The following is a 27,127-nucleotide window of genomic DNA, read 5'->3' on the forward strand; positions in this document are numbered from 1 at the left end:
TGAAGTAACTTAATTTTTTTCAGACAGTCGTTTAGTCAAGCGTTTTTTAAAAGAAATATCAGGTTGTTGCTTCCAAGGCTGTCTGTACGTCGGATTTAAACGGATTTACTTTACAAAACAAGAAATCCAGAGGAAATTTTCGCAAGAAGTCGTTTGACTTTTCAAAGTCTGTGACTCAGTTCGGAGAACAATGTATCTGTTTTACCTGCTTCTTCTTTGGTCATTGAACCTGCTGGCAAGTCAAGTTCATGCTGATACCCGTAAGTAGTTTTACTTTTTGTCTTGACCTTCTCCAGCAACCGCGGTAGAATTTTTTTTTTTACTTCCACAAATCGATTAGGCTTTGCGCGGTTTAGAACTCTTTCATAAGCGCGAGGTTTGTTTGCTCAATGTCGCTGTGTTATTGGTGATCGGCGCTGTATGCTCAAGGCGTGTAAAAGGGCGATTTGAATGGCCTCGAAGCTTGGGCTATACGCGTTCGTAAGTTTTTAAGGGCTATTGTCGCGCCAGTAATCACTTCAAAGCGGGCAATCTAGCAACGAAATCGCACTCCCTAAGCCCCAAACTAACTCACTTTTTAACAGTTTAAAACTTTCAATCTCTAACAAAGTATTTAAAAATGTATATTTTCTCCTTAAACTTAACCTTCCGTGCAATCATTGGTACTTGCGATTGGGAAAGTTCGAGAAACGGCCCGATAGGATAGAAGAGCAAAACCGTGTAATCGTAACTCCTTAAACTGCTAATAATATGTAAATTGTTTTCGTACCATCTGTGGTTGACACAAGATCGACGCAGCGCACCAACCTATGAAATTGCGTGTCTCTGCCACGGGATCACACGCCTTTTGGCAAAATAAGAACTTCGTTTAGTTAAAACACCAATTAAACTAAGTGCCTTTCCCAAGGCCCTTATCAAAATCACTGATTTGAAAAAGAAATACTAGAAATTGCGGGAATTATTGTTATTGACCGCGGGTTGGTCGTGATGCGATGTTGCTAAATACTGGCAGGTGAGTTTATGATCACACAGGACTATGCCTTTCTCCTTGAGTCTAGCTGCGTCCGATTCGAAATTGTCCGTTCGTGACGCATTTGCGTAAAAATCACTGTCGGTATTTGCTTTGGGCATTTGCCTTTACAAAAGTCCGGTGACGAACTGTGACGATATACATTAGCCGAAATGACAAGACGTAAACCGCTGTTCGCATCGAAAATATAATTTCGTGAAAATTCTATTCAGTAATCTTCTCATAATATCACAGCATGACGTGTCAAACTAATAATGAGCATGGTTTTACCCACGCCGTGACAACCGTTTTGTCACAATGCTAGACTACATCGGGGACTTCATTAATTCTATAGCCGCCGCAGTTTTCCGTTAAATACATTATCTACAAAGGAGCAAGTGCTGCACTCTCGGAACTTGTTTTTATTGTTTGTTGTGAATGGGACAACCCGGATGCCAAATGCTTCATTACACAACACTACCACATTGATACTTGCTGCGACTTAAAGCGATGAGGTGGTTGTGATGTGCGTAATGATCTCGTGCCGTCAACTCTTTTGTTTGTGGTTCATTTGGTTAATCCTCTTTTACACCTGCCAATGTACTGGATCAGCCTTACTTCGTTTCCATGAACAAATCCAAATCAAGTTTCACGTTGTGGCAATTCTACACAATTAATATACAAGGATTTTTTGAACGTTCTTTTTTAACCTCATTTGTAATGTTGTGTGTTTCAGATGTTCTTTACAACACAAAGACGGCAACCAGTGATTTGCTTTGGACTTTGAATCCCGACCAAGACGGGGTAAGTAATATATGCTGTAACCAGCTCTAAAACTTTGGTGCCTCTCGTTTAAAGAACAATGATCAGTCTGTCAAAGTTTATGTTGTATGGAGATGAATTATTTGCCAAGCACAATTTGCTAGACAAACGCAAATTCGCTACTTGGGATTAGAAAGCCCAATGTTTGTTTGCACTCAGATCGAACTGATTAATTTTGTGCAGCGAGTGTTCGGAAATCTATTATGCCAACTAGCCGCACACAATTTTGAAGTGGTACATTTGCGTTATTACATCCCTTCGGGACAATTGAACAATTCGGCTTCGCAACAAAGCAACGACCTCGGCTCGCGGTTTATCAATAACGTGAGATGACAGGGCGGCGGTAACCGGTGGCCATTCGTCGAGTGTCAGATTGCAGTCAAAACACGAGATCACTCTTTACTCAAACGATTTTCTGCCCTGCAAAGATGAGGGGTGCGGCTACTTGAATCAAGATCGCTTGAGTTAATGTTTGGCCGTGCGACATCAGACGCTCTTGCCGTTTAAGCTTTCCCTTGGTAGCGATCTCATTATTTATGGCGACCTAGCCTCTACATTATTTCGTGATGTGTAGCGTTGTTTAAAGGAACCGATATAATCCTTCCTGGTATGTCAAGTGTTTCAGTCGCATCAGGTGTCCCAGCATGGTTGGATCTTTCACAAAAGTGTGATAACTTTTCAGCAAAGGTCATTAGCACTTTTCCTCGCATGAAAAAGATTCCCAACCTAAAGACATGAAATGTTTCAGTATTACAAGACAGGCGACATGCGGGAGGCAAAGCGATCTGGATAGCATCATGGGAATTGCGTCAAGTTTAATGTCGATTTATTGATTTAAGTAGCGTCCCAGTGCGTCGAGTTGCGATTACTGATGATGTGTTTGTTTTTTAAATCACTTCGGTTACGTAATGCGGTGATCCCTTTATCAACAGAATCGTCTAAGTAACGCCAGAGTCGCTACAGTGTTACCTGTGCCCGTAGACAACCACCATAAAAACTCACTTCATTAAAAATGTTTTCTAATTTTAAACCACGATACTTACTACCGAATAGGAACTTGGTAATCATACAAATTTTGGAACAACATGGAGAACAAAATCTCATAGCAATGACTGTTATAGTGACTCACAGCACCAACAGGCGATCAAAACAACCATTCTAGTACAAAACGTAAAGAAAACCCCCGATGCCAATCGTTTATGTCAACGCCTCATTCATGTCGCTCCATACACGTTACCTTTGGCCACCGACCCGCTGATTAATGTTATCTTTAGCAAATCGTTGATTTCTATTGCGGTCAAGCTCCAATCAAAACCAGAGTCTAGCGGCGAACGTTGGTTCAGTACAAGTCTCACGCGATCCGGTTCTTCCCACGGGCAGAGTTTGTTTGTTGCTTACTGCTGGTGTTTGCCCGTCTGAGCGTGTGTACTTAACCCAGTCAAGCGGTTCGACTGCATTTCGTGAAGTTTGTTTCCTTATGGCTTCGTATACGCGGTCCCCAAATATTTGTTAATTCCACCGGTATTGCTTATTCTGCACACAACACCAATGCGACATAGATTATGAAATTGCAAATCTATAACATATTAGTGCTTATACGAAATAGCTGCTTTTGCTAAAGCATCAAATTTTATAGTAGGGCTGCAACTATTTGCTCGTTTTACCAACCAAATCAGAGGAGTTTAGCAATGTTGGTTTATTTCTACGACCTTTATTTTTTAAACTTCATTCAATAAGACACAGTTCAATTTTGGGATAAAAAATGTAAGAATACTTTCGTTTAAAATGAAAGAAAAACAAACTGTCTTTGTAACATAAGCGAGGTCACATAATCAGCTGGCTGAACAAATCAAGACAAAGAATACACAAAACACCAACAACAGAATGTTGCGCATACTTTGCGTTTGCGAGATCAACTTTTGAAATTCTATCTCGAAGTCGCATTTTTAACACTTGTACATGAATTCCATGAACTAGTCATGAAAGTATTTGCTTGTTTGTTGTTAGCAACCGTTTACCAAAGGAAAGTTGAATTGTTTGTTTCACACCTCAGTGATCCATCTTACAACATAAAAAGCCATGTGATATTCAAGCCGTCGATTTCGTAATGCATTCGGCGCCGCCAAGCATATAATCGGAAATTACCACCCAGGGTACAGATAATCACGCCCTGTGAAAAGACACCTGTTGTTCAATTCATTTAAAGTCGCATTTTTAGGACGCGAGAAAAATACGTCACCGTTGGCAGAGTCAAGTTTTGTGACATCAGCTTATTACGAGTGTGCTAACACCGCGTTTATATCCGGTGTCCGGATTTGGGTGAAGTTTTCGCAAAGTGTACTTTCTCTACACGCAAAATTTCGCAATATCATAGTTCAGTTACGTAGCAAAACGACGGTTTCGCGCTGTTTTGTGTATGACGTTGGGCTCTGACGCGCCTTATCCAAATACAACTCGCCAACAACGCATTTCACGTTATCTGGAATCTTACGTGTGCGAATTGGCCATCTTCAAATATCGTCAATTGACGTTGCGAAAAAAGCGAGTAGGCGCGTCCATGGAGCTCAATTAAAAGTGACAGCTCTAATTGATCGCGCAAACGAAGCTAATGTGCGAAATGTGCCTCGTTGTGGCGACTGCCGATAATCCCTAACGAACTTGAATTGACGCAGCGTACCACTGCGTGCCATTTCGTGCACCAAGCTGCTGTTGCTTGCGCTGTGCCGTGGGACTGTGCGGTACTGGTAACAGTTGCGTAGACCTTTGGCCAAATTGGCTTAACGTTGCAAGATTTGCATCCGAGATACGCTATAAGCAGCTTAACGGTCCACATCACATATTACTGCACAGTGTCACAAAAATAAACATTAATACAAGACTGACTGCTTTTCAGTGGGAGGAACTCAGTGGTTTGGACGTCGACAAGAGCACGATACGTTATCATCAAGTTTGTAACACAGAAGAACACGGCAACAACTGGGCGAGATCGCCGTTTATCGATGCAAAGTAAGCAAAAATACTTTGAATAATCGCTAGAAACTTCATTGAAATTTGGCGCCGCTACCGGTGAATCATTGTTTGCCAAAGAGATAGTTAGACAGTTTTCCCTTACATATCGGATCTGGGCGTCAGTTATAAAGAGAAGGTTTTGTTGCGTAAGAGCATGATGTGGCCCCTTGACAATTTCTGTTGCCATGGTTAGTCACTATTTCAAAGGCTCCAGTACGACTTTTCTCACCACTTTCGCCTTTGCAATAATTTGAAACTGTCACTGCCTCACGCTGGTATGTTTGAAATTAGTTTGAGCGTCAGGTCTTTAACATTCCATTTATGAAGTTTCATTAATATCGCACGATCTACAAGTTCTTCAAGTTCAAAATTCCCACGTAAATGTGACGATGATAAAACGTATAAACTTAGCGATTTTGTCGTAAACAGTTTTCCGCTTTGATGTTGTCATTAACGGAAGGCTACAAACTCGCACCACAGGGTAATTTTAAACAGCCCCTTTGTCTGTAAATACTTGAGGCTTTTCATGCGCGGGATACCTATTTACTTTTGTTCACGAAAACACACTCATTCAACGACGTAATGACGTCGTAAGGACTATTGATTCGCGTTTTAACAACCAATCCTGTTACTGACAGAACACAGAGAAATTGTTGCTGGAATACAACTTGATTTTATGTTTATTTGTCGACAATTTAAATCTTACTGTTTGATTTTAGGTCCGCAAAACGTATCTACATCGACATAGAGTTTTCGGTGATGAAATGCCCAAAATGCCGTGAAACATTCACCCTCTTTTACTATCCATCCTCGTCTAATGTTGCATCAAGCACTTTCCCACCATGGAGGGAAAATCCATACATAAAAATTGACACCGTCGCTGCAGGAGAAAGATTTGAATCAGCCGATGCTGGCCCGAATGGAATAAATAGGAAAACTTTGGTTATCGGTCCTTTGAAAAGGTATTTCTGTGGATTTAATTTTCCTGTTTTTTTGGTCTAATTAATTATAATTTATTTTCTACCAGACGCGGACTTTATATAGCAGCACAGGACCAAGGCGCCTGCATGTCAATTATGAGTGTGAAGCTGTACTACAACTTCTGTCCCGAAACCACGCACAATCTTGCCTACTTTCCCAAAACTGTTGCTGGTGGCGAGGTTGCCTCATTAGTCTCTGTTGATGGAAAATGTGTTTCAAACGCAGTCTACAAGAACAACGAAGGTTTAACATTTTCCTATACTGTTATACTGATGTATTATATGCAAACTTTGTTGCTAACGAACTTACGTTTACGCTTCAGTGCCGAAATACCGATGCAACAGCAACGGAGATTGGACTGTGCCAACTGGTGCATGCCAGTGCAGGGCCGGTTACGAACCATCCAGCGACTCCACAGCTTGCCAAGGTAATTTAATAGAATGTATGGCATCCTTCCATAGTCCTGTCGGTCTTATAGTATTCTACCCTACAAGGATTTATGACCAGCTAAATTTTGGCACTGTTGCCGATGTAGAAAGCCTTGCGTTTCAGAATTGTTTTTTGACCCCTAGACAGGCCCAAATGGGGTCATGAAAGTTTGCTTTCCGTTCGTCTGTTGAATCGCCTTTACCTCTGCGAAAGCGAGTTTTGAAATCTTTCCAACTCGGTTTAGCCGAAACAATATTTTGAGTCGTAGGGCGCTCGCTCTTAAATTCACTGTAAAATTACAAGCTAACCTGTGCTTATCGACATGCAGATTACATGAGTAAATGTTGACTTTTGTGCCATACTGGATTGTGGGTTGTTATTTCAAATTCATTGGACTGCAATATTCAGTTGCAGTGCACCAAAACCAGTAAAACATTTGCAGAAAACTTGCTCGATAAGAATGTGTAATTTCTCTTGGCCGCGCAAGTCGTTTTTAATAATCTCCAATGCGCACCATTTCCTCAAATTATACCGACCTACAAATATTGACTCGCGCCGCACATTGCTCTGTTAATTTTCCGACGACAGGTGTGGAGTGTAACTATGTGAGAGCGCGCCTTACTCTTGTCCAAATTTGTATAATCTAGTTCCACACTTTCCTTCCTGTCGCCAACCGAACTACAATATCCTTAATATGTCGCGCCCGTTTTCGGAACTAGACTACAGAAAGTATGTTTACTGTAGAGATGAAAATAGGTGACGCTTGTCTGTAATTCGCTTTTTACCTGGAAACTTTCAATTTGTGCCACAAGTCGGCAGAAATAATGTAGCAGTTTAAGCAGTCTTGTTGCATTCGGTCTTGACCCAGTCAATCATGACTGACAGGTCGAAATTGGCGTGTTTTGGGCGTTTATTGACTTGAGCTATACCGCGGCGCTAAGGTGAAAGCCCGTAATGCGTCATCAAGCGGATCAATAAATTGAAACGACGTTTAAAAATGACGAAAAACTTGTGAAACTTTAGGAAATTTTCCAACGCATTTGGTGTCATATATTTTTACGACTCTGATCAGCGTCGTTAAATATACTTTACGTAATCACTGTGACCGATGAACAGGTAACAGTAGTCCTGCAGTACGTATAGGCACAGCACTACACAATGGCTGACCTTTTATATCAAGGGAGTCAGGGGCCACCTGTGAGATTTGACAAGGTCGCTGATTGGCTGCGAGTAATACTCCGGATCTTGCTGACTGCCAACGACAAACAAGCAGTCGCGTTCACGTAAACCATTGTGACAGTGATGAAACGCTTCGATTTGAGTCTTGAACATTCTGTAATTTTAACAGTTTCGTAATTACAACCCGCAAGTTAATGGCAGTCGAGCGTGGTCATGTCTGCACGAAATTGGAAAGTTGTATGTTTTACAAATCCACGTTTAACAATGGCATTAAAAGAAGCTGATTAGATTCGCAAGAACATTGCGGAACGCCCGAACTCGTAAGTGGTTTTGGCGATGCCATTTTATTGGAATGTTAATTGCCAAGCGCTTGTGCAATCTGTAGAACTTTACTATATTCACGAGAATACAACGTTATGTTGACTTAATTTTGACCTGGATTACGGAATGTGAGCTATGTTGAAAATAACAGGTTTCTACAAATGAACAACCGTAATTCGTGCGAACTATGAAATGACGTCAAGGGTTTGTTAAAACAGTGGAATTTAAATCGTCAGTGGGTTGTGAAATCAGCGTTGACAAGTCTTGATTTTGGCAAAGATTCGCGGGCGAAAAACGTGAGGTTGCATTCGAATGAACTTGACAGCCAGACAATGGAATTTGTTATCACGGGACGAGGTTTGCGCCAAAGCCACTTACGGTGCGGTGTGCAATGAAAGTCCTGTAATGGAGGGCATTATCTCACGCCTTATCGCACTGTTGTGTCAGGGTTGGCAGATCTTGCATTAAACAACAATGGGAGATTAGTGGGTTTTGCTTTTCGCGACCCTAGCGCTGCAAAGTTGAGTAAATCGTCTGCATTTTGGCTTCACTCTCGGTGATCGCTGCTTGTGCAGGTGTATAATATCGAACTGTTCCGAAACAAAGGTGCAAATTTGGTGACCAATCATAGCAAATTGGCATGTACTCAATGCTGTTTGCGGGAGGTCCACTATTCAATCTTGTGCCATGTAAAAATAGAGGCTCCCCAATTAGGAGTGGGTCAGCACTGGGGCTTTTCCACAATGAATGGTCCAATTTCTTTAATCCGTGTGCCTTATTGCGTGCTCTCTCAAATGGCATTCGGTTCATGGATCAAACAAACCATCGCACCTGTTCCTCACATGTCAATTACGCAAACCGCTGTATTCAACCCAAACGTTTTGTAGCACGCGAGCGGGATTTATCGAACGCTTTGAGGCAGTGTAAATGGCTTAAAGGTGTGGAACATATATCGAAGTTGCGGTTTTTCGCATACGTATGTCTACGATGAGACTGCGTATTTGCCAAAAATGTGGTGTGTGAAAAACACCAGTGTGTCTTTTAGAATCGATTTCTCGCCACAGTATAATCCAATGTTCCACAGTCATTTCGGTCAACATTGTGGCCCAATACGTAATTCTCCTGTTTCGCTGTGTGCAATCTCCCTACACCGACTGACTGGTCATTTTTTGCTGATAATCAATTTGCGCTATAAGATAGGATTGATTGGTGTCCTCCCTCAGGGCCGTGAATACTCAAAATAACGCCGGACGACATTCGCTCCCACGAAAGTTACGGCGACTTTATGAATGGATTAGCAAATTCCAACGTGTAATTATCAGTAAAGTGGCTAATTGACCGAAGCGTGACCCGCTCCGTCGTTATTCACACGACAGATTAATATATGAATTTTGTCCACATCCTATATTAATATCACCTGAATTAATTTAACTACAATGAAAAAACTTTTATCGCTCTCCAAACCACACTTCTGTCAGTTTTAAATATCCATAGCACATGGTAAAAAATTCGTCAAAAAGTTGCCAAAACCATAATTTTTATTCGGTGTGTATCATGCTATCAGACAAGAATTTGCGAACAAAATGGAAGTCGACCCTTTGATCAAACAATATGGCGTTTTATATCCTCGCCTCAATCCACAATGATGAGTATCCGAATTGTCGATTGTGGTAGCTGTGCCTGTGACCTAAAACTTAACGGAACCTTATCGGTTTCCCTTCGCCTCTGCGTTTGTTAGCAGCGTGGGCGGTTTTTACAGCCACAACAGCAGGTAGGAAGCACATGTAGCAGCTGCTTGAATGGCATGCGAGCGTCCCAGCCCCAAACGGTTCCGCGTCATTTCTCGAGTTGTTGTTGGTTTGGAAATTCGTATTTTGTGTAACATTTTCACGGCTTCACCAAACCGACACGCTTTGTTGCATCCCACGAGCCGCGACCCAATTACTGAATTTTGTGGCGTGTGAATTTGTCAACTGTTGTTTCCTAAGCTAGCTATTTCGCCCAAGTTATTTCAAGGATTAAGAAAACGTTACGAAATCAAAGGTTTCGCGAATCACTACTGCCCATGCCTTGTATGGTGAAATGACGCAACCATGTCGCAATTACTGAGGAGCACTTACAGGCGACAAATACAGTTTCAACACATTCTTTACGTGCCGTAAAATCGTCTGCGGCCTCACCACAAGGTTAAACTATGAAATCAGCGAGTTATATCGAGTGTTCTTTCGTTCTCTCAAGTAGAACTTGAAAAATCTTCACGGCATCTGGTTTTCCCAACGTCTTCCGTACCTTCAAAGCAACTTTAAAACTGTGACTAGCGTTTTTTAATTCTATCACGGGTCATTTTCCCTTCGGAAACACAAATAGAACAACTTGTTTTATCAGTGAAGTGGCCAAGTCGCACACTTTCATGCTAGCGCAGAACTTACAGGAAAAGTCTTGCGCAATTTGTGTGTATTCAGCTTACACAGTCAGTCAACGCGGAATGTACGCTAAACGAGACTTGGATGGGTGGCAACATACATTTAAACGTGAATTTAGCACAAAAAGTATTTTAAACGTTGAAAAAAAAAATTGTTCGCTCTTTGTGTTCGATGGGATAAATAAAATGTACTTTACTTTGGTGGATAAAATACATAGCATAATTTGGGTATTTCTGATTTTTATAACGTTGACAACAAGTAAACTGACAAATCTCATGCCGTTACAGCTTGTCCTGTCGGATATTACAAGTCCGCAGCCGGCAACCATCCTTGTTCGCCATGTCCAAATTCCAGCCTCTCGAACGCACCCAGATCAACTTTTTGTGTCTGTAAACATGGATATTTCAGAGCTCCTTCCGACAGCTTGGACCAACCCTGTTTTCGTAAGTGGTGTTTTTTATTGGTTATTTTGTGGTACAAAGGCAGGGCAAAAATGATTGCACACGCATCTTCAATTAGAGACAGTTTGTGAAATTGATGATATCGACAGATATTAGTCAATAAAATCGAAATCTGTTGTTCTACATTGATTTTTAAATGGAATAAACCTGTTAAAGGAATGAAAACTTCAATCTTGACATTCTATGTTGCAAAACTAAACTTAATCCTCTTTTAAACAATTTAAACTATTTTGCCTGCTTTTTTTTCTTGAAAAAATGTGAAACATGCGCACTCTCCGACTTGTTTTTGTACAAGCAAAAAACGTAACGTGATGGTAGCCACAAAATCCCTGTGTGGTTTTCCGGTGGTAATCAGACTCTTCGAAACACTAGATTTGCCATTTACCCAGTTTTCACACAAAACATGCCACTACGAAACAACGAAAACGAACTTTGACCTTTAAACCATCACTTCCAGTGCGTTTCCCGAGTCCGTCTTCCCTGGCGGAAAGGTCTTGTCTAATTACATTCTAGTAAAGGCGGACACTTGTGGTTAACTAACATATAATAACCAAGTGCGAAAATAAAATCGTAACTACCTCAAATGGCAAATTGCGATGCGATTAACAGGTTAGGGTTTAATGTAAGACGTTTAGCCTCCTGTAGACCGGGGGTCGGATCGATTTCCCCAGTTTAGCTATTTTTGCCTTTGCCAGCGTTCTCGGCATTCCACGCTTTTGTTATGTCACTCGATAAACCCCTGGCAGCATCGTACAGAGCAGGTACGGTCCCTAGGTGAACTGGTGTAAGGTGACGAAAGCTGAAAAAAACGCAACTTAATCTGTTTGGTCGGGACTTGATGAATAGCTCGCTCGGGCCGGTCTTTTGTTGGCAAAAGCGAAAGTCTGTCGAGTGCCATAGAGTTCGTGACTAAACAGCATATTTTGAATATGTCCAACCATAGTTAAGGGTGGACTCAAAATGACACAACATCATTTCACTTCCGTTGTTAAACAATTGAACATATATTCCACCGTTGTTTTTGCTAAATCATGCTCCCATTTCGCTTTTGGAATAGCAACGTTCGTTTTTACTCTCTAACACAGCTACAGCGTTAAAGAGCATAAGTGCCAACCCTTGTAATAGAAAAACAGACAACCGCAATTATGTGTAACAGTCAATGACGATGTAAATGAGTTATCCGGTGTTCACAAAAGGTGCGTGCTTTAAAACCTTTCACATGGCAGGCGTGGCGAAATTTCGGCTCATTCTGCGCCCACTAATCCATAAACAAGCGGCGGGTTTCTATGTTAGGCCAAACTTAATTACCACCCGTGTGGCGTTTTGCCCTTTGTGACTTTTGTACATCATAATTGTATTGTCAAGTGCAAACAGTTTCGCAAATAATGTTTATTGATTGCTCAGCCAAACCGCTCATTGTATGCGTACAATTATAACCCACCCTGTTAAGTTTCCTAAACTGCTACGTGGTAAAATACTCTATCGGCTTTTGGTTTGATTGCAAAGGAGTGGAATATGTTTGGACTTCGATAACGCCAATTTGCTTTATACTTTCCCCCTATAATATTTGCCATAGTTGTATCGCTTATCAGCAGAATCAGTCTCGTCTGCAAAGTCAGCCTATCGACGACGGCTATCCAAACAAAGTGCGGCATTCCAGTTTGTCACAACAATGCTTATAATACTCGCGAGCGCTTACCAAAACAAACACAATATGCTTCGGAGAGGCCTCGTTGTTGTGAAATATGCCAGGGACGTTAGTAAGCAAACAACTGTATGAAACGTTAGCCTAAGGTAAAATGGTATATGGAATGTATGTTTTGTGGTCTGATCGGATATAAAAAGTATTCTTGTTGCACTGTTGATTCAAATAACTTGATACGCTGATTAATTGCGCGTGCTAGGGAATTCAAACGCACTGATTTTGCCAATAGCTGTGCATCATTGCTTGCCAATTTACTGCTCGATTATGGTTTTGCTTTGGACGAAATACACAAGAAAACACCGCGCTCTCACGCACACGCCCTCTTAGCCACAAACTCGCTGAAAATTTATTTTGTCCCCAGGGTTAGGTATCAAAGTCTGCCAGACAAGGATGCAGTTTATGGTTTGCAAAGCGAGGAACCTGTCAATCAGGCTTAGACGGGTTACGTCATCATCCCCTCGTATAGAGCTTCGTTTATCTCAAACTCGCATCACATTATTTGCGAACCCGATCCCCAGAGCTAATGCCAAGACTATCCTGATAAACCGAATAATTTTAGATGCTGGATATATTGCGACAACGAGAATTGAGAAAATCAAACACATACAAAAGTGAAAGCCACTTTGGAATGTGCGCGTTGAGAAATATGAGACTTCAACACGCGCACATACATCCGTTCCCATCTGTTACTAACAAAGCACGCTATTGTGTATTCGGTTTGGTCGCTTGGTAAATGACCAACCGGGGCGTTAAGGCGATATTGTTCAGTGATTTGACCGGCGATGTTCCACTCAGCGACTTCTGAACTTTCAATGACCCATCGTCTTGTCCGCATTGTCAGGCGCTGGGATTGACTTTTATGAGCGCACAACGCCTAATACAATAATTTATAGGGGTTAATATTCCACAAAGCGCCTGTTTGATCTTATGTCTGTGACTACCTGGGGAATTCTTAACGTTTCAACCGCCACTTCACTTGAAAATTGACCTGGTATGTGACCAGCAACGATTTCATTCCTTAATGGTGTTAACCCGAAGATCAAGTTGACCAGCAACCGAAGTCTGTGTAAAGCGTGCACATGATCTGTACACACCAGGGCGCAAACTGTTTCGTCAACGTGCGCTGTTGCCCGGGAACGTTGTAAACTCGATTGCGAAATCAGGTACTTAAAAGAACATCTGACGCCTTGTCCGTGTTGTCTAAAATCGACAGCGGGCAACCGCACCTAGGGGGCGTTGAAAAATACCGATGTCGGTTGTCAGAATTTCGATAGCGAACGCAAACGATGAAAGTTCCGCAAAAGCTTTTTTGGGATGTTTGTTTGGCGCGTTGCCAAAGACTGATTAGTCACGTGACCCTAACCGTTTCATGGGTCATTAAGTTCGAGAAATGCGGTGGCGCTGTGCGCGGGCGACGGAACGGAATAACTCGTATGGATAAACAAACTACCCAAACTTGTTCTGCTGCGTTAAGGGATCCGTCCTGGATGTAGTTCTTAAGTCTGTAAAACCGGTGGATTCAAACGATTTCTTGTGTTGTTTTAACACAGCCTATAGCTCTACAGTTTACACCAACTTGTTACTCTCTCCTGCTAAATAAACATGTTTAACAAATCTTAGCCGATAACCCGAGGTTAACGCGAGTTATCACAGGAAAGCCTATTGCTCGGGTATGTAAATCCCCAAAATATGTTCGGACAGGTGTTACCTTTCTGCATGTACCACTGCAGCTAAATCGTAAGTTGACATAGAATTGGTTTGACAGCTCACACAGGTGCGTCATCCTCGAATATTTCCTCGCGACATTGGCAGCAGGTTACAAGTTGACGAGCGGAAACCTCACTTCTATTTACCCGGCTCTGATGCTGCCTCCAGCGCCGCACTAATTACATCGTGGCAAGGCGCCTTGTCACGTCTGCGTTATAATTCAGCGGAAAATCGCATTGTCTCGTAAAAGCCGCGTTCTGTGATAAAACCTCGCCCCCTTGCAGGTCGTGTTTAAAACAGGCTGGCTTTTGTAAACACTGGTATATGGTAAATACGTTTTGAAAAGCATCATCACATCATGTAAACTGTCGTCTCATCGCATCAGGGTAAAGTTCAATATGTAAAGCGTGGGTGTACGTCTCTTTTGTACTCGATCCGTTTTATTGCCCAAGTTGTATGGGCTTGTAGTACGGAGATAGCGTTTAAAGTTAATATTTTATTTATTCTTCCCTACATGTGTTTTGGAAAAACAGAAGCGGTTTTTATTCCCTCCATTTTACTGGGTATGTAAGACGTACATTGCCTAAACCTTCGTAAAAGTTTTACGTCCGTCCAAACGTCAAATGTTCTTTGTTTGTACATCTCCAACGAATTTGACATGACGCAATGCTCCATGCGACTGAATTTACTGTAACGAGAATTTACAATCGGCCAACCTTTCCAGTTTTCCTCTTGCATCTCATGTTCCATATCTGAGCTTTGATTGTTCTAGGTGGCTTAAGGAATGCGAATATTTGCCTAAGCGCTTTCGGGATTGCGCGATTCCGTGTTTTACGACTCAGAATGACACGACCCAGGCAGAATAACTCAAACACAAATATTTCGACGTGATGTCTCTCGCGTCGTAACGCACATACGAGGATAAAAATGGACAAATGTTTGCTCTGTAAAGGCTGGGAGTTTTTCACATATATTGTTGGAAACAAACAATGCACTAAAACTAAACGTAAATGTATAGGTGGAGTATGATGTTCGGTATGTTAAAAAGGCATTGAAGCTTACATGCGTTATGAATTTGCAGTCACTGAAGTATAAAGGATACTTAATGTGCCGAAGTGCACATTTATATTTGCATTGCGTGCCTTGTAGGCCGGTCCACACGCGTTCTGGCATTCGTATCCGCGTCAAAACAAGCCCAGCTTTGATCTCACGCAATCCAACACATCCATCAAGTGCGACTATTTGACTTTCTGGCCTCCAAGCTAACAAACATCGCCTGTGTTTGGAGCTTGTCAGGAAATAGTATGAAGGGTGGGGCTCTATCCACACGATCCAAAATTCGACTGTAGCTTTGTATAGCACACATTGCGTCAAGGTTCAGCCTGCTGCTAATGGTACCTTTTCCATTAATGTCTATGCCTGGTTTAAGTACCCGGTATCTTTTTCAAAATGTGACACACGCATTTTATCACTGTTTGTATTTTGTTGTGTAAAATACGGTAAAACTGGAGGGGTGGATTGTACTGATTTACCTTTACAACCAGCTATAAAGTTTGACTAGACAAGGCTATCGGGTTGTTAATGGCAGTAGAAGTCAGTGCTAATGGCGAGCGGCACAGTTTCACGTGAAAAACCCACACACCACTTTTAAAGGGCGTGACCTAATGGAATTCGCAATTTTCCTTGCACCCAACTGTTGGAACTCAATACAATGATTGCGCCCCTAATTTTAAAAGTAAACAAAGTCGTAATGGCCAGTAGCGGACAATTTCACTTTTATAATAGCCTTGTGATGCGGTGCGATCAGAACAAGCCCAACGATAACATTGCGTTTGTATAGATTGGGATTAACCGTATCGCACCTGATCTCGCCTCTCAGGCCCAGGTCAAAACAGACTTACCGCAAAGTTGTTGTTGCAAACCCACCGAGTCGGCCGAAGGGTCAAGGGTGGTTGCGTGGGAACCACGTGACCCCCAAACACATTCAAGCCACTTGCTTGTGCCTAATGCTCTTGCTTTTGGGCTGATTATAAAACCAAACGGCAATGTCGGTTAAAATTGTGTTTTTTTGTTTTCAGAACCTCCATCGAAGCCCCAGAATGTCACTTATGTCGTCGACAAGTGTTCCGTTTCACTTCGGTGGTCAGAGCCTGCCTCCAGCGGTAAAAGGGATGACTTGTACTACAGGTGATTTTTTGTGATTTTTAGCTTTCAAGGTATTAGACTGTTTTTTCCACTACTGGGGTAGGAAATCCGTGTGTTTAGTTAACTCGCAAAGCTCGAAACGAAACTACCCTGAACACTTTTTTCACTAGACAGACACTTTAGGTTCAGAAGTTCAAACGCTATTTGTTATTTTAGGCCTATATACAATTAGCACACTTCGTGGGGCGTTGAAATATTGATGCCGAGTCCAAAGGGTTAAACCAGTAGACTGCGTGGTTTTAAAGAAGTCCCAACCAAGCTGCTATTTCAGACGCTGATAAGCCCCCCGAAATCTCACATTTCCCTAACGACGCAGATTGGCCTGTAGCACTTTTCTCTACATGAAATATTAACTACGGCTTTGTGTGTGACTGCCGCGGAATTTGCGTTTCTTTTTCTTGAGCTGTCGTCGCAATATAATAATATCATATCCTGAGGCTGTTTGACCGACGTCGCCAAAGTCACGCTTTGTCATTGGTCTGTAATTCCCCGTAAGCGGAGCCAATATGTACGCCGTGAAATAACGAACAGGGATTTTTTATTCCAATTAACCGACATGACAACTACCAGTTACAAACATTTTGATCATACGGCTGCAATTAAACATGTTTTTGTTATGTTTTAGTGTCACATGCCAACAATGTAAATCACAAAAGAGAGACTGTGTACCCTGCCCGGACACGGTTGACTACACACCAGCTCGCCCGAAACACCTCACCCAGACGTCACTGGCTATCGCAGACTTGGATCCTTTCTCCTATTACGTCATCACAGTAAGTTTAGCTTGCGCCCCCCAGTTATCGAAGAGTTGGTACTGTGCGACATGTGTGGTTAATCCTCGACCCAGCCCTTTCCACAGTTGCGTTGTTGTGAGTCAACCGGGCACTTGAAATGTTAACAAGTCACCCAAAGCCTGTCTCATGCACTGCGACTATGAATCGGTGATGATGTGATGTAGGGCTTAACAACAAACTACCGGTGGTTTCCGATATGTATGTAACGTTACATTGCGACTTGTTGTTAGAGTGTGGGATAAGGTATTGATTTTCACACGATAAACAGCAGATACTGATTTGTTTGGTTTTGTGTAATAAAGGGTGTGTTGACCCTTCTTTGTGTGAAATCCATCGCAGTTTAGAGATTCGGTTCCTTTTCCAATCGATTTAAACAATCAATTCGCAATTTGGTTATCTTTTGAGTCGATCTGATTTTGTCAGTCAGCTGCGATATTAATCTTGTTTTGTGCCAAATACTCTATAAACTTGATTTACAGAATCACGACTCATATTTTTTTTCTAGCGGCAGATTTAATCCGTTTCTCGGCGTACAAGTGGCCAAATCATAACCTACGCACATTTAACTGCCAGCGGCGCAATAAACCTCAAGTGCCTGCTGTATGCTGCAATTTTGAGACAAAGGACACTTTTTAAGTCGTCATTCGTGGTTTATACCTCAGTTTTAAGCTTCAGTGTGACCATTGTCCGTACATTGCATCAACTTATATCATTTGTCACAAAACCTGGTAGAACCGCTCAGCAAAGGCCTTTTCGTCATTGCTTTCGCCGTTAAGTTGACAAATTATCGCCTGTTAGGTGTCGTATTCTCTATAACGTAGGTTCGTGGTCAATCAAATTATCAGGTGTCACCACTTTATGCGTTTATTTTGTGTAGGTGACATCACTTAACGGCGTGACGTCAGAATCCAGCACCGCACCAGCTTACCAGAGCATCGAGTTCGCAACCAGTGAAGCAGGTATTTTATGGAAATTTTGATTTGTTTTGGAACAAAACTATTGTCTCCGTCCTTGGCTTAGTATGTCTGTTTATAGACTTTTCGGCAAAATTGTACCTTTAATCACCAACAATTTTATAAATAATAGTATAACACCATGTTATCAACACAAAGCACATTCGTGTCCGTTTATTTTTGTCAGCCAATTTCAATTTTACAATACACGATCAATTAACATAAAATTCGCTATCTTTAGTTCCTTCTGTGGTGAACAACCTCGTTTTGGTGGCAAGTGGTAAAACTAGCCTTACCATACAATGGGCCCCTCCCACTAAACCCAACGGACTCATCTTAGACTACGAAGTTCAGGCTGCCCCTGTTGAGAAATCGGGTGAAATTTCTGCTCCTATAAAGAAGCAGGTAAGCACGTGACAATCTTGTGACAATCTCTCAATTGAATCACGTCTTAATTGATCACCATAACTGAATGTGTTAGACTTTGACCTTATGTTGACTTTTTGAACTTTTCAGATTGCGTCACATAACGTTACTATTGAAGGATTGGCAAGTGGTGAGACGTATGTGGTCAAAATTCGAGCGCGTACTTCCGCTGGTTTTGGCCAGTTCAGTCAACCTCTCTCTTATACAACGCTTGAGGGTGAGTACACAGAAGTCTATGGTAGAAATTATGAAACCGCTACGCCGGTACAGCACCGACTTGATCCGACGTTAATGCGCACAGTCGTGAGTGGAAAGTACGCAGTATCCGAAAAACATCTGCATTGCGCTTTAAAGCTTAAGACTGTTTTAAGACAAAAGCTCAGTGGTTTGTGACACATTAAAAAGGCGAAACATTCTACAAATTTGTGTTTAATACTGAGCTATCTCATCTCTTTATTTTAATTATTATAAAACCTATTAAATGTAACTTTTCGCTATATGTTTGTGCAGAAGCCGGAACTGGGAAGACGATTGTTTCTGAAGGAAGCAGCACAATTCTAATCATCATTATTGTAGCAGCCGTCGCCCTTATTGCCATAGCAGCAGTGCTATGTATTATGCGAAGACGAAAACTTCGCCTTCTCAAAGAAGCTGATATCCGCGCACGTTCCAAGCTACCTGACAACGAACAACTTATCGTTAGAGATGAATTCTCGAGCAGCATGGGTGGTCAGTACATTTTAATTTCGTTTTGATCCCTTGGTGTTTGATACCAATACATGACACCTAGGCGCGTTTTCAGGGATTAATTTTATCCGATTTTTAGGTCGAAATGCGCGCAAGACATATGTGGATTACAGAGACCCACACAAAGGAGTGAAAGAAATCGCCCGTGAGATCGAAGTGTCTAAGATAAAGATCGACCGTGTGATTGGACGAGGTATGTGCACGTGACCTCATGCGGACGCAGCCATTTTGTTTCAAGCTCATTGTGTGCCGTTTGCTTAACGAAGAATGGCATTGGTTAATAAGTTACAACACGACCTCTTTAAAAGTTGAAGCCATTTTGTTTGAGGCCATGATGGCTCTGTTATGATCTACGCTTTTGAATAGCACACACAAGAAAATGACTCTTATAGTAAAAATCAACGTTTCAGTTTACTTAATGGATACATTAACAGGTGAATTCGGTGAGGTATGCAAAGGCAAATTAGTGGAAGGACGAACTTCAGTTCCTGTTGCTGTCAAACGCCTGAAACACGGCGCAAGTCTCATCGACCAAACCAACTTTCTGCGTGAAGCTTGCACCATGGCTCAGTTCGAAGATTCCAATATTGTACAGTTACAAGGTGTTGTAACAAAAAGTGAGTTTAACCTGTGTATTATTTGTTCTGTTACGACATTCAAACAATCCATTTCTCGCTTATTTGCATGTTAGGATTTCCCTTTAATGGCCTCATGGGTGTTTTCTATTCGCCATAAATCAGTTCCGCGTGGGAGTGAGAGTCGTATAAACTTTAAATAACATGAATGGGAACTTAAACTATGGCCTAATATGCGCTTTGTGTTTACCTAATATGTACGTTATAATATGCTCTAAATTTGGTGGTTGAGAAATTTTAAAAGGACACCGAGAAAAATCCCATCTGACAGCAAGATGTAACTGCCAAATTTCGCATCAGGTTTCGGTGTCAACTTTTTTGCGAGATGGCGTGCGCGTGTAATGTGGACCAGATAAAACTGACAGTTTTTCGAGCATATTAAGGCGATAAACTTGTCCGTAAATCAACACCTCCCCTATATCCATGCGTGCAATTTATTGTAGAGATATGTTAACAGACATAGGCATAATATGCTGACGCGCAATTTAAACATGACAGCATTGCACTTTTACCGCGACTTCCAAACCTCCTCATTCTGAATTTCCACTTAATATGAAAACTTTTGATTTTTGTAGGCGTTCCAGCCATGATCCTCACCGAATTTATGGACAATGGTTCTCTCGACAAATTTCTGCAGGTACCATATGTCGCAATTATATGTAGTTGATCGATCCGTCATAAAACGTGTTAGCTTTGTGGTTCCATAAGAATGTGTACGTTTCGCAATACTGAACCAATTCTTTTGTTACTTCAGCGTATGCGGGGAGAATTGTCGATGGTTCAGCTGCTTCAGATGTTGAAAGGCATCGCAAGTGGAATGAGATATCTCTCCAGCATGAAATACGTCCATCGTGATTTAGCAGCCAGGAACATTCTCGTCAACTCGGATCTCGGCTGCAAAGTCTCTGATTTCGGTCTTTCCAGAACGTTGGAAAACGACCCACATGCCACGTACACGACACAGGTTGGGAAAATTACTTGTACTTGTTGGAATGCAATGACAACCGAACTGTTAACGATTGGACTCTTTCCTGTGTTTTGTTAATATGAAACAAAGGCACATTCGTTCTACTATTCCAGAATTATTCTAGAAAGTTAAACAATTGATTGAAAATGTTAAGAATCTGTCTTAATGTTTATTCTTTATTCTAGTTTCATGTAAGATTCTTTTCGACGTTTAGACGAGCATTGGAGTCCTTTCAATACTAAATATTTTAAAACAAACTGGCCTCTCGACTATTGTTTCCTTTTCGCTCAAGTCAAACCAAGAATGGTATTTGATGTTAATTCCAAACGTGCCTCCCTAAGCCTCGTTAACCCGTGAGTCAATTCAAACAATTCTTTGTTGTCACCGCAGGGAGGAAAAATCGCTTTGCGCTGGACTGCGCCGGAGTGCATTCGATATCGTCAGTTCACCTCGTTAAGCGACGTATGGAGTTTTGGCATCGTCATGTGGGAGGTGATGTCATACGGCGAAAAGCCTTACTGGGACATGAGCAATGATGACGTCACCGAGGTGATTGAGGACGGATACAGACTGCCAGCACCTTCGGTGAGTTCAGGCTTTCAAGCATTCACTGGATATGTTGTAAAACTAGCTATGTTCTAGTACTGGGTGTCGTAGGTTAAGAACTGGACACTCTGCCTCTTTTGTGCGGCATTTCGGACACGTAACCCATAGGATCGCGTAATTTGACACCAGAGTTTCTATTTCATGCGTGTCCTTCGGCTACGGCAGCGGATCTTCCCCACCCAGGATATATGTGCGGGTTGTGTCAGTTGGCTTTCAGCAAAACCAGGAATTTTAGCAATCCCTAGCTTTTCGTGTCATGTTTTTGCCTCACCACGACACGAGTATTGTTCAACCGTCGGCGCCTGATCGACTGTCTCGAGATTTAATCCGTCGCAGTCCAGCGCTCATGTGGCTTTCACACTCAACGCACAAATTAAGATAATGGTTCCATTCTATCCACTTTAATTTACGCACCGTGCTTGTAAAGGGTCTGAATCAGAAAGGGGTTTCCGACGATTGAGATCCTTGTCTGAACGATCCCTCTGTCGCACTCCCAGCTGAGCATTCTTTGTAATTTTGCTTAACTCAATCCCACGAGCTGCAGGAACAGGGAAAACCCTGTCATCGAAACGTTTTCTATTATGTAAACCAAAAGACGTAACCCTTAGCAGCCTTTAAGATCCTTTGCAAATCAGTGACCGCAAAGGTATTGGTTGATGAAATTATTTCATAGGTGGGCGTTAAGTCGTGATTTCCTATTGAACGGGCGCTGAATTTTGACTCAAACTTGCATTAGCTGTTGGCAACAGACGTGGCATTGTCCGTTCGTATTCGTGCGCAAATGTGGCGACCTCCGGGCGTCTGCGTGTCCCACCTCAGATCTATGGCTATTGTCGCCCCGTCACGTTGCTTCAGTTGCGAGGCTTATGAAAATATTTTGGTTGCGACTGGAGCGTCAATTTGATTTGTTAACATAAGGCCAGTAGTTCACCACCGCCGACGCAACAAGCTTTCTAATTCGATCATAACGGCATATTTGTGTTCATTCCAGACTTCACTGTTTCGAACTTTTATACCAGGCAAGGTAAAAAAACACTTCAGTTACTGTTAGAATCGTTAATAAAATGTTTATAAATCACATTACTCCTAAACATTGTCCCTAAAATCCATTTTTTGCGTTTGGTATTTCAAAACTTGGCCTAATACGACGACTTGCTATTGATCCGCTTTGCTGTGGATGACCTTTTGTGCTTTCGAATCCGCTTCCGAGTGTTAGCGGCTGCTTAGAACATCGGAGCTTGTTTATTGAAACATCGCGTATGCGGTCGCTTATCTTATTGACGCTGCGCCGCCTAGAGTTGTCGTATAGTGCAGCATAGCACCTTCAACGATGCGCACATCTAACCAGTGTTGCAAATTTGCTGCTTGAAATCGTTTTGACCTGCTTAATATCGGGAGTCGGGACAATGTTGACACATCGGTCGTGAACACGTTCCCATGGCTGGATTAGACACAACAGAATGTTGTTCGCTAGCTAACCGCTACATTGAAGCGCCGCCCGCCTAAATCACAAGGCGGCGTTTTGCTTTACTCGTCGCGTATGATATGCCTTTCCCAGCAAGTGCTCATTTCATTATCGGCAAGGTGTTAAAGATTCTAGGCACCCCGCCTATTTTCGATGAATTTCGGGTTGAACGAAAGAACAGATGTAATCCCGTTAAGTGGTAGGACGGTGCCACTGGGCGTGGGCGGCTTATTTTTATCGTTCGTTTTGTCTCGCTTTTAGCGGTTACAAGCGACTGGTAAGTATGCCGAGGTGCATCTAATCACCGGTTTTGCTTGTGACCCCGTGCGCCGGCCGCAAAATCACCACCCTGCCTTGAGTGCATTCCCTGATTAAGGCGGCTGTTGAGCGATCGGCGTTTAACCGCCCGGAAATGGCGCTCTTCATTCCCGCCTCATCTCTGCACTTCCAGTCAGGGAAAGGCGGTAGTTTAGGTGCTCGAGCAGAAATCGATTTGACAAAATATTCGGCAATTTGTAACGTGTAAATTTCGCACGCTAAGTTTCGATGTTCCATCGCCGTGCCTGTGTAATGACCCGCCCTCCTCACTAACTCCCACCATTTGCTCTCATCAGCACAATTTGCGGCAGCCGATGCGTGTGCTAACAAGTGATTAGTAAATCTTGGCCACCGCGAGGCGTTTTAAGCGAATTTTGATTTTGTGGGGATAATTTTGCATTCGCGTTCGAAGATGCGATATCGCCTATGACGAGCGCACTTCACTAACCAACAATTGCCAAACGTTCCTCGGCAAATTTGTTGGCAATCCTTGTTTCCGCTTGTTACAAAGTAGCGTTATTTTTTTAAACCAGAGGAATCGAGCACACAAACTCTTTTGTTGTATTTTCTGTTTTCTACAACAACGTTTACGTTCATTTCACAATTTTTTTGAAACATCTGCGACCGAGTCACCTCAGTGGTGTTCGTGCTTGAGTTGCCACGTTCCCTATTTTCCGCTTGCCCGAGAATTGGCGCCAATCCCTTGCCTATAGTTTATGAGCCCAGCTTCACATAGTTACTTTAATAGACCGACGTGGAGGAAAAGGGCGTTGTGTCGGGATCCCTTGGAAGCGATTCACTTGAAAGGCAGTTTATGAATCGGTGAAATGCTCCATGCACAGTTAAACCTGTGTGTCAGGAAACTTTCCGTCCATACCCCCTTTCCTCTCCACCGAACCTAACCTTGTATTGTGTTTAATGTGGCTTAGTATTGGGACCCAGGCATGACCGCGGTCTGTACTAAACTTGATTGCGTTTCGCTGCATCCTGTTGCTTTTTGAGCCATTTTTCCCGTCTGGCAGTTTTCTTAGACAACTAGTTTTATAATCGACTCAATCCAATTGATTATTTGGTTTAAAGCTCGCATTTTTAAACTTTAAATTATTTACGACATGTGTGCAGTGATCGTTTTATGCGCAGGGTTGCCCACAAGCTTTGCACAACCTCATGCTGCAGTGCTGGAGTTATGAGCCTCGTAGACGTCCATCTTTCAACGAAATCCTTGCCCAACTTGATGACTTTATTCGTCAACCATCTCTGCTTAACGACGATATGTCTGCGACCGATCAAAGGTATGCGCACTCAAATTCCCTTTGCAACAGTCTTTGGCACGACTTGCGTATTTCAAAGTTACTTAACCATATGTCTTAAACGTCGCAATATCATGCGTTTATCGTTCAACTTAATACCGCTTATTATCTAAACAAAAAGAGTGAACCTCTTTATTGTTGAGTTTTTGTCCTTCGTAAAGGCATATCCGCCTATCAAAGGCGTTATTTATAGCGTGGTCGTTACAATTGTCCTGGCACATATGCGCACTTGTAACTAAAAGGGCCTGGCATAATAACAGTGATTAGTTGTATGTGTTAAGCAGGGGCAAATTTAACAAATTAGTCTTTTGTTTTTTCTTAGTGCGCCGCTTTTGAACCCGGACAGCCCAACCAGCCTACAGGAAGTGACCACACTGGAAGAATGGCTGGACATGGTCAAGCTTGGTCGTTACCGTCAGAGCTTCTACGCACATGGAATTGTTGACCTCGAAACACTTGCACATCTTTCTTCCAGGTAAATATGCGAATGATTAAAACGCCATCAGCGCCAATCGATCTGGTATTTACGAAAAATTGGAAACAGTATTTTCAACAGTTGTTGGTATTTACAAAAAATGTTTAACCTTAATCGAAAAGTATTCGTGCTAAAGTATTTACCCTTAAAGTTTTTGTTACAAAGCTAACTGAAATTGACGTTTTTTAGTGACCTTGAACGATTCGGAATATCGTCATCAACTCATCTCAATCGACTGCAAGGTGGCCTCGATACACTCCGGCGCCACCTGAGCACTGGAAGCGCCGCTGAAGGCGGAATGGCGCCACACCTATCCAACACCATGCGCCCCTCCTCTGACGTCACTACTAACCCATCGGCGCGTCAAAGCTTCACCCTCCCTCCCCAACGACAGTCGCCACAGCGGGAGCCTGGATCACGTGATGTGTCTGTCGCCATCGTGTGACGCGGAAAACTGACTAAGTCATAAAGGCGCAAAATGGCGTCGGGCCATAGTAGTGTTTCCTCTCTGAAGTACCTGCGAAGTGAGATTGGACTTTGGATGAGAGCAAGGGTTGTGCAAGGAAGCATTTTTTAGTGGGACTCTTGCGCCTTGGATGAAGGCGACGTATTTATCGTTTTACCTTTTATTTATGTACCAAGTTTCATATTTTCCCTTTTCTATTTTGTTTATTGTCGACGTTAACTGTGCATCGCTTGTCGCGTATTGCGTGCTGCTTTAAGTGGAAGAAAATGTGAAACGAGCATATAAAGCTCCCAATCCTAACACCGTAAAAAGCTAAACTATTCCGAGATCACGACCTTACGTAATCCATCATGTATTTTGTCCCGTCACGTTTACACAATCCACATCCTACAGAATTGTTTTTGAAGTGAAAAGGTTAAAGTCGTAAGCATAAGTCCGCGTGACTCTATCTCCTGTTCAGCCCACGCATGTCGCTGTAGGTGAAATGGCAACCTATCAGACAAGCAAACAGCTACCTCAACGGCTGCCTTTGGTGTGTGAAGTAATCCGCAGTCTGTCTCCAAGAAACAATGGTGGCTTGAACCGCTAGAAAATTAAATTCCATTTTGACCACACTAAACTCGGTAAACTCACGCCCCATTATAGCTCAACTAAATGCAACCCTTGTACCTGAATTTGCTCTTTGTTGAGCGTTTTTGTTGATTATGCGCTGTGAGCGCAACTTTCCGTAATCTACACGCGCCTCTTATTTATTTTTCATGACTGCACGCAGTTGTGAGTGGCTGCTTCTATTCAATTGTAGACATTTCGTTTTATGTCTGCGTTTTTTTCGCTTTGAGAATATATTGTCCCAAAAATCTATTTGTATTTTTTGTAGATTTAAAATACCAGACTAAGTTTTACCAGAGTGTGTACGTCATTATGGAAGACCTGATTAAGGATGAAGGTGTACTAAGGAAACGTATAAGTTGAAACAGTTTGCCTCAATAATGACTTATTTTTGTCTGGCCAATAGAAATAGAATGCGGACAAGGACACTTTTTTTACATACAGACGAAAGAAAATAATTTAGTAAAAGAGTGGGCAAAAAGTCATGCCGTAATTTTTTAAAAAACTGTAGTCTCACAATAAGCAACTTTAGCTTACCACTACAAGTCCAAAAATGTATCAATCAGCAAATAATTTAATCTTGCCGCCTGTTGGCGCAGTTACGCCACAAAACAAAGCACATGGATGAGCATCGAATTTCCTTGAAAAAAATTACTTCTCCTAGCAACTCAATGAAATTGTTTCCTGAAGCCAAACCAACATTAAACAATTTTTTTTTGCAAAAACAACATAGTTTCTTGTCATGTGTGCACAGGGAAAGGTATCAAAGAATAAAGATTAGGGCAGGATTTTTCGTATTCGGTTCGAAATTGTACCTGGATTGTGGTTGAAAGTCAAGAAGGTCAAATTTTTAAACTACGCTAAATTAAAACAAGTATGATGTAACTGTAAATATTCTTTTCATAATCGATTCTTTTTAAGAGTTTAACAACCGACACATTAAATAGGAAACTTTAAATAACGCAAATAAGTTTAGTCTCATTTATGAATGTAGTTGTTTTCCACTCTATCTTCACTCTAAACAACTTTTTAGTAGAAGCGTATAATTTAATTAAGTGTAAATTCTTGTTTAGCACTGATTTACAGTACACTTTGTCTGTTTATC

At 42.1% G+C, this 27,127-nt stretch overlaps 1 protein-coding gene across 1 annotated transcript; it reads left to right on the top strand.

The window, feature by feature from the left end:
• LOC145230150 (ephrin type-B receptor 3-like) lies at nt 1–26,274 on the top strand. The gene is made up of 21 exons (XM_080095530.1): nt 1–260; nt 1,746–1,813; nt 4,725–4,837; nt 5,560–5,802; nt 5,868–6,064; nt 6,144–6,248; nt 10,461–10,616; nt 16,125–16,233; nt 16,877–17,024; nt 17,923–18,004; nt 18,240–18,403; nt 18,515–18,641; nt 18,935–19,153; nt 19,251–19,364; nt 19,606–19,788; nt 20,382–20,443; nt 20,561–20,770; nt 21,164–21,358; nt 24,303–24,454; nt 24,795–24,947; nt 25,137–26,274. The coding sequence occupies exons 1-21, from the start codon at nt 191–193 to the stop codon at nt 25,390–25,392; spliced, it is 3,126 nt and encodes a 1,041-aa protein (XP_079951656.1). The 5' UTR covers nt 1–190; the 3' UTR covers nt 25,393–26,274.
• The last annotated feature ends 853 nt before the right edge of the window (nt 26,275–27,127 follow it).

Source organism: Phallusia mammillata, chromosome 5 (genome assembly GCF_965637545.1).
Source record: "Phallusia mammillata chromosome 5, kaPhaMamm4.hap1.1, whole genome shotgun sequence".
Lineage (NCBI taxonomy): Eukaryota > Metazoa > Chordata > Ascidiacea > Phlebobranchia > Ascidiidae > Phallusia > Phallusia mammillata.